Below are 12,381 nucleotides of genomic sequence, written 5' to 3'. Positions count from 1 at the left end.
GTCGTCTCCGCTTTACAAGGTTGCGAATATTAACCCGAATACTTACGGAGCCGCCTCCTCTTTTCAAAGGTTCGAGATGAGCGGTGGACTGCTGGCAGGGCTCTCGCTGGAATCGTAAGGCGAAAGCTCATCGACAGGGCGGCCGACGCATCGACGCTGGGTTCAGGCGCGGATCCGACTCGCGACGCCGTGCATGCTGTCGTTCCATCCGCACCATGGTCGCGGCGTGAGAAGGTGTTGAGGTTTCGCAGCAAGAAGTTGGGTGCGAGCACGAGTAAGTAAAGTTGCAAGTGCGGAGTGCTTGAAGACAGTCGGAGGATCCTAGTGACGTTTGGGATCCGACGACGCAAGTACAAGTACCTTGCTGTACTCGGCACGTAACAGATGGCAGACCCGACCGCGCCGACGTTAGGTATGGCGATCCGTACTCGCTTGTACTGGCACATGCGCCGCTGGCGTGCTGGAGATGCGCAGCACACGCACTGTGTGAGGTACGCCAACTGTACTGTTAGTAGTCAGCCTCGGCGCTTGGGCAAGTACTTGTACCGCCGCGCTAACGGCACGCAGGTCCAGGCGCTCGCGGCTGCGGGTACCTCGTGGTGGGCGGCTGGCACGACGCAGCGTCCTTGGCCTGCGGCAGGCGTCGGTGTCCTGGCGCTCCCCTATCGGAACTCGTGCTGTAGTTGCCCTTTTCCGACGCTCATCCGCCGACGAAGGGTACTCTGCTCAACAGGTCTTGCTCGGCGCTCTTAATGCTGCCGTCGTAGGTGCCGACTGTGCGCGCTCACGACTCGGCATCGCCTCCAGCTTCGCTCCGAAGAAAGGCAAGCCACATCGCTCAATCGTTGTGGCCGTTGGTGTCGGGTCGCCTCCAGCTTCGCTCCGAAGAAAGGCAAGCCACGTCGCTCAATCGTTGCGGCCGTTGGTGTCGGGTCGCCTCCAGCTTCGCTCTGAAGAAAGGCAAGCAACGTCGCTCGACCGTTGCAGCCGTGGATATCGGATCGCCACCAGCTTCGCTCCGAACAAAGGCAGGCAACATAGCTCGACCGTTGCAGCCGTGACCATCGGATCGCCTACGTCGCTCGACCGTGGCGGCCGTAGCCATCGATCGCCTTCCCTGCCGGTACGCTGCCGTGGGCACGTGGCCGAGGGACCCATCGAGGAAAGCTCTCTTCCTCGTCGCCTCGTCCGTCCAGGGCTACTGTGCCTTTCGGTCGAGGAGCGCGACCACGACGCCATGCCTCCACCACCCCGACCATCTACCACGCAGGCAGAGGACCGTCGGATGCGGCGGCTCGACGCAAGCGTCAGCCCTCGGCGTGCATCTCGAGCAGGTGGCCATCGGCGACGTCGGGCATCCAGCGCCACCGGGCCGGCGGCCCATCGTGGCACTTGTCGTCGAGGAAATCCGCCATCAGCTCCTTCATGACCTTGTCAAGTTCGTCGTGGCAGCTCTCGACGGCCGCCCTAGAACGACCCTAGGCATCCTCCAAGCGAGCGAGCGGAACATGTCCGTCGCGAGTCGGGTGCAATCGTCGAGGAAGTCGCGGATGCCACCGCAGGCTCCCGCGGCCGCCAGAGCCGCCCTTTTGTTCCTCAGAGGACCCTGGAGGGAGGCGAACAGACGCGGTACGGATGGCAAGCCGTCGGCCGCGACCCTCGCCGCTTCCTCCTCAAGGGGGACGGCCGTTATCGCGACGGTGAACAAGCCTCGTCGAAGCGTCTGCAGGACGACCTCGGCGGAATCGGCGAGGGCCAAGGTGGAATTGTTGGCGAGAGCCAGGCTGTCGCTGTGTTCAATCTGGCTGCGGAAGCTTTGCAGCGTCGACGAAATAGCACGCACGACGACGGCTTCCGGGAAATCCCGCCCATCGGCCGTACCAGCAGAGGCGACGGCGGCGAAGAAAAGGGCGCCGGCACACTTCATGTTGGATCATGGCTTGAAAGGTTGCAGGGCGTCGTGACGACAAGGGCCTTTGCAGTAAGCATTTTTCGGCTAAAATTCGGATGAGGATGCTGTGACTAATACAAGTAGCTTCACAGCCAGGCAAGTACTGTACAGTACATGCAGTACGTACAGTAAGTACATGGTACAGTAGACTGCTAAGACAGTGCCTGCCCAAGTACTTGTACTGTACTCCATACACGCACTGTGCAGTACATTCTGTTGATGGCGGATGTGTTGAGTCCCTGTTCCAAATTACTATGTACCGAGTAATTTAGTGGTGCCAACTACGGCGTACAGAGTAAGTACAGAAATCTGGCACTGTGCTGCAAGCACTCGTACAAGAACGGAGTGCATGCATGTACATGTGCTCGCACAAGGGCTGTGCTTGTATAGGTACCAACATGTACAAGTACTCCGTATTCTCCGTAGCACGAAATCATGATTACTAGGTACCGAGAACTTACGATTGTACTTGCTTACTCATCCGATTTTCCTTCAGCCGGTATTCATATCTAGCGTCTTGGACACTCCATCGCTGGCGTGCAAGTACCTGTACTTGCTTGTGCAAGAGGCACCCTTGTATAAATAGGTCCAAGTACATGAATGCGGTCCAGGGAGCGACGACGCCCCGAGCAAATCCAATTCGCACAGCCAAGTATCGTGAATATCAAGCATTCCCAAAAAGGTGCAAAGCAGCCTCGTCAGGGAACGGCTAGTATCGTGGGCACGAGAGAAGGAGCTTGCGAGGTTTTGTTTCATTTATTTTTCCTACCGAAGATCCGGTTTACGGGTATGTCGGATCCTATGCCTTCTTGGTCCAAGGGCATCCGTCGAGAGATGCTCTTCCTCGTCGCTTCGTCCGTCCATTGCCATGGCAGCTTTGGGTGGACAAGCGCAAGAAGAGGACGAGACGACTTCAACCACCTTTGCCATCCGAGGTGTAGGCAGCGGCAGGGGGCCTGCTGTCGGGAGACATGATGCTGGGAGCATGGATTGCGAGTCCAGGCACGGGACGGATGGAAGGAAGAGACCATGCCAGCCAGGAGAGCTCCCTGGGTGCAGAAAGGGGTGCTTACAGCGGGTAGCAATCGGCGGCATCGGGCATCCAGGTCCACTTGTCTGGCCCATCTTGGCACTCGTCCTCGAGGAAATCCGTCATGAGTTTGTTCATCACCTTGATGAATTCGGCTCTATAGCTTTCGGTAGCTGCCCTGGCCTTGGAGTTCTCCGCCAGCATACTCCAAGCAGTAATGTTAAAGATAAATTGGTAAGTCGGTTGCAATCGTCAAGGAAGTCGCGGACGCTGCCGCAAGCACCAGCAGCGGCCAGAGCTGCCCTTTGATTTTTTGCAGTGGACCGCCAGCGCCAAGGAGTTGAGTGGAAGCACGCCGTACTTGCATGTAGGTGCAGATACGACGAGTAATTACTATTATCTATACAAGTATGGCATTATAGTATGGAGCAGTGAGAGTTGGAGTACTTACTTTCCATCTTGCGCTGGACACGCAACAAAGCCCAGCTCCCTCTTGCCACCGACAGCAAATCGTTGGACGATACGACGACACACCTGCGACCAACAACCACGCAAGTACGTGTACACACTGGAGATTCGCAGGGCAGGGAGAAAAACACTCATCATCACCTGGTGCCAAGTTCGTTCGGAGTATCACATACTCCGTGCTCCGACATATGGCCCGTACAAGCAAGTGCAAGTACGTAATACCCAGATGTATGTAAAGGATCACGTACGTAATACCCAGGTGCATGTAAAGGTACGAGTAAGTACTGTATGCCAGCCTCGTTCGTCGTACGCCTGCCATGCGATATACCGGTACGTGCTCGGCAAGTCGCTGCACGAAAGTACGACTACGGCGATGACGCGGCACCGTGACGGCGGGAATGCTTCACATGCGGGCCGATAATTGTCCGGCGCGCTCGTCGGCCAAGAAATCGAGGCTCCTTTGGATGTTATCGCATCGAGAATCAATAATCACGCAAGCACAGTCGTGTCCATTGTCTCGGCCGTCCCAGCCGATGCGAGGAGCGTCGCTCGACCGTCCGAATCCAATGCTTTCCTCGTCCTCCTGCCCAGAGGAGGCACCCGAGGCATCCGTCGACAGAAGCTCGTCGCCGTCCATCGCTGCCATGTCTTTGGGTGGACGAGCACGAGTGCAAGGCATTCATCCAACCGCCTCTTCCATCCGAGCTTTCGGCACCGTGCTCGTCGGATGTGGCGGCTGGACGCAAACTTTAGCCGCTCGACTATTATAATATGTACAGGTAGCGATCGGTAGAATTCGACAGCCAGCTCCACGGAAGTGCCACATCCAAGCACAGGCTCTGGACGAAATCCGCCTTCAGCCCGTCCATGACCTTGATAAATTCACCCTGGTGGCTTTCGGCCGCCACCCTGGCCTTGGAATTATCCTCCGGCATCCTCCAAGCCAGGGAGCGGAAGAAGGCGGCGGTGAGTCGGGCGCAATCGTCGAGAAATTCGCAAACACTGCCGCAAGCGTTGGCACGGGCGAGAGACGATCTTTTGTTCCTGAGAGGGCCCTGGAGGCTGGCGAACTGCTGCGGTAGGGATTGCAAGTCGGCGGCCATGACCCTGGCCGTCTCTTCCTTGAAGGTGACGATTTCCCTCGTCACGGCGAGAAGGCTGCCGTGGATCGTCTGGAGGACGGCGTTGGCGGCACCGGGGAGGGCGTCGTCATTGCCGCTTTCGACTTGCGCACGGAAGCTTTGCACTGCCGACGAAATGTTAACCATGGCAAGCTTGGCCTCTGGGAACTCCAGCTTGTCGATGATGCCGGCCGAGGTGACGGTGGCGAAGAAGAGGGCCTTGGTCAACTTCATGTCAGAGGATGGTTTGGAAAGCGGCGGGCTGCCTGTTTGTGTCGGACGACGTATGCGTTGGAGGACACGTCTTCTCCGGCCAAAAGCCCGGGTGCAGCCGAGGGGTTTTATAGCTTTACTTGTGAATTCCATACACAGTGGCGCCTTTGCCGTAATGACAATCCTCAGGAATTACTCGAGCCTAGTCAACATATTGATCGAATAGCTATAAATTCAACCAACCCGCAATCTAGTACTAGACGCGAGCCTAGTGTATTTGAAGTAATTGAAGCAGCAACACAGCCAAGAGCATAACCAAAACGCAGTAAATGCCATACACTAGGTCATACAATGGGCTCAAAGTCATGCCCTCTTCGATTTACAGAGCTATTGGAACAAGTACAGTACCAGTACTAGCAGCAATAACAGTACCGGTTCCGGCAGCAATAGCTACAGCTAGTACTGGTACTACTTCTATTATTGCTGCTAGTACCATACGGTATATTAGCCCAGAGGCAACCTATCAAAGATGTGTTGTATCAAGAGAAGCCTGGTATAAGACGCAGTTAAATAGTCGTCTAATGACAAACTAAAAGTATCGTAAGGCAATAGGGCTACTGTTGTATATTGCACCTACTAAGTCCATATTGACTGTGGCGCCCATTTTTGGTGGCTAGTTTGGTGCAACAGCTACCGTTACGGTATAATAATGCTGCAAATAATTAGTGCCTTATCTGGAAGTATATGACCAAGAGTTATACGACTCTAATAGACTCAAGAGAATGGACAAAAGAAGAGATGATGGCATATGTAGACTGGGAAGACTTTGAGAATAATCGTCTTGATGCCCAGGTAGCCAAGGAACACCATTTTCAAGTAGACTAGGAATGGGCAAGCTTTGGATGGCTTGTGAGAGAGATACTAAGGAGCAGCAGGCATTATACTCAGTCAAATAATTATCGAATGGATGTATTTATATCTATATAATGTATATAGTTATTGTATAGAGTAAAGGTAATGCCGAATACTGTATTTGCAATGCGAATTATTGTTGTGCGCGCAACGCTTTTAGTAGTAAATAGAGAGCTTACATAATATTCTTGTAATTATACTTGGATGCACGGGTACCCGCGCGCCTATTGGATCCCCTAGGTCGCTTGCCCACGCGTCGACCTGCCTTGGTTACTATACTGTATAATATAACTTATAATTACACACACTCTGTGCTGAAAATTGAAGCTACCTGCACATTCCTCCTCACCAAAGGTGGTAATAGTACTCCGTGCTCTGATGGCATCGTTACAGCGTTTCTGTTGCTGAGCGATTTCGAACGGCCATAGGTTGCAATCATCTCGTTGGATGCATGCACGGCGGGATGAGGATTCAAGATGAAGGGAACCCTCAGGTCGACCATTGGCCTTGATGGCCTGCCGCTCCGACGGACTCGGCACGCAACAAACCCCAGCTCCCTCGTCCCCCGACCGCAACACGTGCGCAAGTGCACCGAACGGAATGCCGTGTACTTGCAAGTAAAAGCATTGGCAAATACTTGAGCGTGCCGGAAATGCGCAGGGCGGGGACGAAAATACTCATCCTCAGCTGCTTGGCAAGCACTCGCAGAGCAATATGGCACGCTCCGTACTCTTTCGACGCCGTGGCATGGGAATGGCTCACACGCGGGCCAAGGTTGGTCGAGCACACTCGCGCAAATCGACAAGCCGTCCGCACCGGTGCCACATCCATCGTTTCTCGCACAAGCACCGTCCATCGAGCTCGATTTGTCTGGCCCGTCTTGGCACTGGTCGTCGAAGAAATGCATCATCATCTCGATCACGACATTTGTGAATTCGTCCTTTTCGCTTTCAACGGCGGCCCTGGCCTTGGCGTAATGCGAAAGATGTGGAAGACGTGCTCGGCAAATAGGATGCGATCGTCAAGGAAGTCGCCGACGCCACCGCGAGCACCGGCAGCAGCCAGAGCTACTCCTTGATTCCTCGGAGGCTCCTGGAGGGTAGCGAACGGCTGTGGCATGGATTTGAATCATCGGCCACGACCTCGGCTGTCTCTTCCCCGAACGAGAAGAGAGACATCTCGTCCTCCAATAGGAATCGGGGCATCATTGAGCGTCTCGAGGATAGCCCCGGCGGCATGGGGGATCTGTGGTGTTGCCTCTTTCGAGTCGGGTGCGGAAGCTTTGGGCACTCTTGGCTTCCGGGAAATGCACCTTTTCGATTACGGCAGCAGAGGCGATGGCGGCGAAGAATTGCGCCTTGGTTAAGTTTGGGATGATGGGTTGGATAATGGGTTGGAAATGGATTGGATGATGGGCTGGATAATGGGTTGGATGATGGGTTGGATGATGGGTTGGATAATGGGTTGGATAATGGGTTGGATAATGGGTTGGATAATGGGTTGGATAATGGGTTGGATAATGGGTTGGAAATGGATTGGATGATGGGTTGGAAATGGATTGGAAATGGATTGGATGATGGGTTGGAAATGGATTGGATGATGGGTTGGAATGGATTGGAAAATGGGCTGCAAAATGAACGGCCGATGCCGGCGCAGGATACGTTTTTCCAACTTTGGGCATGTGCATGTGCATACAGCTGCCAGTACGGTGACGTAAATCGCTTGATATTCGACTCGATGCTCTCGCCAAGGTGATGGTTTTGCCGTCGACGGCCAGTGCCTAGAAGTGTAGGCTAGATGCAAAAGACGGCATGTGATGATGGTACGAGCAGTGCGAGCTCGTGTCGGAGTATCCTCGGATACGGGACACGTTCCAAGTGCATGGAGCTTGCCACGGCTCAAGTACAGATACTCAAGTACTGTATTACTCCATTACTACTTGCACGTGCGGAAAATGCCCATGGAGCTTGTCACGGCCCAAGTACAGATACTTAATTACTGTACTCAATTACTATAGTACCTGCACGTACGGGAAATGCCCAGGGAAGACAAAAAGAGTCATCATGACCTCCACCTACGGAGTGCTGCACTGTACTCGTCCAAGTTTACACACATGCACATACGTGGTCATGCACATGTTTGCCGCGGGCTGCTGGCACGCCATGGACTGCGATACCAAGAAGTTGAGCGTTAACCAAGCACGCGTCGGTGCGTGTAGGAGTTGATCATCCTGGATCGTATAGATTCGCGCGACGCTGGCCGAAGCAAGCACTGTCCGGATTTACCCGGCATGCCACGAACCGCAGCTCCCTTTGTCCCCCAATGGTGCCGGTGGGCGTTTGTATTTGGCCACTCTACTACCACGGTGTCTCGGTGACTATCCCAGGGCCACGCTGTTCCCGGTGTCGGTGATTATCCCCATGGCGTCGCGGCCAATTCAAGAGTCTGCTTATGAAATTTCAAACCGCCCGTGGGACAATCGCCAAGACGCCGTGGCACTGGGCCGGCCCGATGAAGGAACTTGGCTGCGGTGACGTGTTTGCCGCGACTCCAAGTACCGCATATCGCATCTGTCGAATTGGGTCACGCGCCGTGGCATCAGGCTGGCCCCGCTGAGACGGCGTGCATCGGGGTTGTTGCCGGCGTCGGAATATTCAACACCCGGGCGACGCACGCGTCCGACAGGCTCCAAGAAATCAACAAAGGCTCCTTCGGATGCCATATTCCCATGGCATTGAGAATCAAGAATCACGCAAGCACAGTCGTGCCCGTCGTCTCTCGTCTCGGCCGTCCCAGCCGATGCTCGGTGCGTGTCGAGTGGATTCTCCTGCCAGCGCGCCGTCGCGTGCGGGTCGGGCCACCTTGCACTCTCGGCCCTCGACGGAACCGGTCGACGTCGTGATGCCTGGTGGATTCGCGTCGGCACGGAAACGAAAGGGCGTGCAAGGCGGCGAAAGACTCGTCGTGGTGGAACGGCGCACGCGAGCTCCGTGGCATGCCAAGGATGGCATGCTGAGGAAGGATGGCATCCGACCTCGGCACGAGCAGCGTCGCCAACTCTCGTCCATCGGCATGTGCGCTCGCGCCATCGGCCGGTCGGGCGTCATTCGTCGCAAGTGGCGGCGACGCCCTGACCGTCTCGTGAGCCGAAGCCAACAAGACGCCGTGGCGGGGGAGGGACCAAGCTCGCACGGTAGGGAACCGACGATGCCACGTCGTCCGTCGTCGCTCGTCCTGCCGTCCGTCGTCGCTCGTCCCGCCGTCGTCCGTGGGCGGGTCATGGACGAGACGCGTCATGGCTCGGTCGACGCCGCCGGGGCCTCATCGTGCACGCTGCCGCTCTCCCACAGCTCAAAGCTCTCGCCCGTACCGTCGACGGGCCGCAGGACGGCTGCCTCGGACGGGCCGTCAGCGACGACGGGCTCGCCCTCGTCGGCCCGGGGCGCCGGGGCCGGGGCGGGACTCGGTTCGTCGTCGTCGGCGGGCACGAGGACGACCGAGGTCTCGTCGCAGCCGTCGGCGTAAAAGTCGGCCGTCGTCATCTCGCCGAGGGCCACGCGCTTCTTGTCGACGGCCATCATGGTGTCGTCGACGGCCGGTCCGTGGCCGCGGCGGGCCTCGGCCCGGGGAGGCTCGCCCGAGGGAGGCGTGTTCTCCTTGTCGCGTCCCTCGTCGGCGTCGCGCCCCGCCCCGCCGCGGCCCCGCTCGTCGGCCGAGATGTCGAGGACGCAGGTGCCGTGCTGCAGGAGGTTGGTCATCTCCTGCTCGGGCGTGTCCTCGTGAATGTCGAAGAACCAGCTCGGCGGGGCGGCGACGTCGGCACGCGCCCTCGGCCGCGCGCGGTAGCTCGACAGCGTGCCCTTGAGCGCGTCGTCGAGGGAGAAGGGGGCGGCGGCGGCGGCGGTGGCGAGGCGAAAGGCCGGCGGGTCGACGCGCGAGTAGGCACGCCTGCGACTCGAGAGGATGCCCGAGCGCCCGCCGCGGCCGGGCGAACGACCGGCGGGTGCCGGCACGGGCGACGACTTTGCGATGCCCGCGCCGAGCCTCGCCGAGGGCGACTTGGCCTGAAGGGTGCGCCGGGGCGTCGACGACGGCCTGAGCGGGTTCGCGAGAGGGCCTCGGTCGGCGGCGGGCGTCACGGCGGGTTTCGCGAGGACAGAGGCCAAAGGCTTCGTCACGCCGTCCCTGGGAGGAGTTGCCGAGCTCGCGCCACCCTTGGCACGCTTGGCGAAGAGCAAGGGGTCGAGGTTCTCGCCATCGTCGGCGTCGAGCAGGTCAGCCTTGCGTTTGCCGGCCGAAGGAAGGACTGTGGCGAGTCAGCAAGGCGGGGCTCCACCGGAGCAGCGTGCGATGTGCGATGCTCGACGGCAGCGACGCGGGCCGACGGGACATGCGAAAGCGTCGACGACGGCCGTCACGGGGGAGGCGGGCAACGCACCGTTCTGCCTGTTCTTCAGGCTCGTGAGGTTGTGGAGTCGGGCTCCGTGCAGGGGAGCAAACGGTTGGCGCGTTACGGCAGCCATGGTCGACGGATGGACGGGACGGACGCGAGGCAGACGTCGACGCACGCCTTGGCCGGGGATGACGGGTTCGTCGCCTGTGGAGCGACGACAGGCGATGGCTGTCGATGATTGTCGATGACTGTCGATGACTGTTGATGGCCGTCAATGGCCGTCGATGGCTGTCGATGGAATCACCCTCGCGTTCCTTTTCTCCGGTATCCCTTGCGTGCCGTGGGGTGTCGCGTTGTTGTGCTGACTTGTTTTGACGTCGTCGCCTCCCCCGTGGGTTGTGCGTGTCGATGAGTGCTGGTCCGAGAATGGCGGCGAGAGGCAGGGACGAGACGGCGAGGAGGAGGAGGCAGAGCGGTGCTGGGTCGGGGAGGGGCGTCGGCCGGGGTAATAAGAGAGCAGGGCGCGGCGGAGCAGGACGACGACGGCCGGCGACACGCGAGAGCGCAGGCAGGGCGGCAGATGAAGTCCAATGACGAGGGCGAGGCGATGGGGGTGAGACAGGCCGCCTGGCCGGTGAAGGATGGGCGAGCGGCTAGCGCCTCCGACCACCAAGACGACGAGGGGTCGCCGAGGCGGACGCGTTCTGGTCAGTGGAGTTTCGACGCTCAGCGCGCCCCGGCGCGTGCAAGTACTCTACAGTGGACTCGCTCGCCGCGCACGCACCGCCGCCCGCCAAGGGCTCGCCGCCATGGTTGGCCGGAGCGTGCGGTGGAGCAGGAAAAGGACGCGTCGGGGCCGTCACACAGCGCGGGCGCCGCACACCATCCCCCCCTCGCACGGGACGCCAAGGGCAGAGGAGCCGGCTCTCGAGGGAGGAGGAATGCGACGATGCCATTGGATTGGCCGCCGCCGACGGCATTCGCGTGCATGCAGGGAGTGCGAGCACGGCAGGGCGGCCGGAGCAAGTGCAGGAATAGGTGCGGAGTAGGTGCAGGAGTAGGTGTAGGAGCAGGTGTAGGTGTCGGCGTGGGCGCAAGATGGCGTGCTGCATGCAGTAAGCAGAGCGAAGAGGTGCCAAGTACTCCGTACTCCGTACCTGTATAGTACTCGTACCTACCTACTTACCAAGGCGCACAGCACGGCGGAACGGCGCACCGATGCAAGCGATGCCAGCGTGGCTGGACCAGGGCTTGCCCTTTTGGCCACGGCCACCGCGCACAGCCATTACGGCATTGGCAGTCGACGCGGCGCTCGCACTTTTGGTGCTCCCAGCGAGCCGGCAGACTGCGTCGCCGACGTGCTCGTGCGGGAGGGAGCCATGCTGGACTCGGCGTCGCTCGCTGGTGAGGGATGCTGATGGGCAGCTGAGGGATGCTGGTGGCAGGCGAGGGATGCCGATGATGCTGATGGGCAGGCGAGGGATGACGGGCAGGCGGGGGATGCTGATGGGCAGGCAGGGGATGCTGATGGGCAGGCGAGGAACAGCGCTCGCGCGAAGAATGGAGGTGTATAGAGTACAGAGCACGCGGAGCACAAGTTGGTGTGCAAGCAGGTGCATGTACATAGTAAGTGAGTTGTACGTCTGCAGTAATTACTCCGTACATAGTACTAGTAGTATCCACCTGTAGTAGGGAGTGCAAGTGAGTGCATGCAGGTGCCAGACACGAACCGGTGGCGAGGGAGCGGACGAGGCGCCCAAGAGGATGCAGGTAGCGAAGCGCTCGGTGTCGACGTGCGCAAGTGCAGGTACATGCACACGGGCAGTGCGGCGTCGGCAATGCATGTACAAGTACCTGCAAGGGTGAGAAACCTGCAACGATCGACCGACAGATGCCAAGGCGCCCACTGCGCTTCCGATGGCGCCAGGGAATATTATTAATAGGTACGTGGTTGTACATGCACTCGCCCAACCCTGCCTGCACACCAAAGTACAACCAAGTATAGCACAATATACATGCGCAGATATGTGCGGAGTACGTACGTACATCTTCAAGTCTCTACGCGGATTTCCCATCTGCGTGCCAGTGCGTGCGAGTCGACCAAATACACCCAAGTACTAATTAATTACAGCAATTACACAAGCATGTCCGTACTTGGAGGTGAGCATATGTACGCCGCAGTACTCAGTAATAATGAAGCAAGTTGAATTTCACGACCTGCCAGCACGCCTACCGAATACATCCTACCGAATAATTACATGGGTGGGCAAAGGAAAGGTACAGCACTTGAGCA

The 12,381-nt window shown here is 58.3% G+C and overlaps 2 protein-coding genes and 1 pseudogene across 2 annotated transcripts; 1 reads left to right on the top strand and 2 right to left on the bottom strand.

The window, feature by feature from the left end:
* Window positions 1-384: 384 nt before the first annotated feature.
* Window positions 385-2,083, top strand: DCS_02021 (uncharacterized protein; the record flags this gene model as incomplete). Its single annotated transcript, XM_040799351.1, has 5 exons — window positions 385-491; window positions 568-1,123; window positions 1,197-1,510; window positions 1,603-1,981; window positions 2,036-2,083. 5 exons carry the CDS (start codon window positions 385-387, stop codon window positions 2,081-2,083), a joined length of 1,404 nt encoding a protein of 467 aa, XP_040660234.1.
* A 2,130-nt stretch (window positions 2,084-4,213) lies between these two features.
* On the bottom strand, window positions 4,214-4,804 carry DCS_02020 (uncharacterized protein; the record flags this gene model as incomplete). The annotated part of the gene is made up of 1 exon (XM_040799350.1): window positions 4,214-4,804. One exon carries the CDS (start codon window positions 4,802-4,804, stop codon window positions 4,214-4,216), a length of 591 nt encoding a protein of 196 aa, XP_040660233.1.
* Window positions 4,805-8,443: 3,639 nt separating this feature from the next.
* On the bottom strand, window positions 8,444-11,713 carry DCS_02019 (annotated as a pseudogene).
* Window positions 11,714-12,381: the final 668 nt, after the last annotated feature.

The sequence above is a fragment of the Drechmeria coniospora genome, chromosome 01 (assembly GCF_001625195.1).
Source record: "Drechmeria coniospora strain ARSEF 6962 chromosome 01, whole genome shotgun sequence".
In the NCBI taxonomy this organism is placed as follows: Eukaryota; Fungi; Ascomycota; class Sordariomycetes; order Hypocreales; family Ophiocordycipitaceae; genus Drechmeria; species Drechmeria coniospora.
This window is presented reverse-complemented; position numbering and strand designations above follow the sequence as displayed.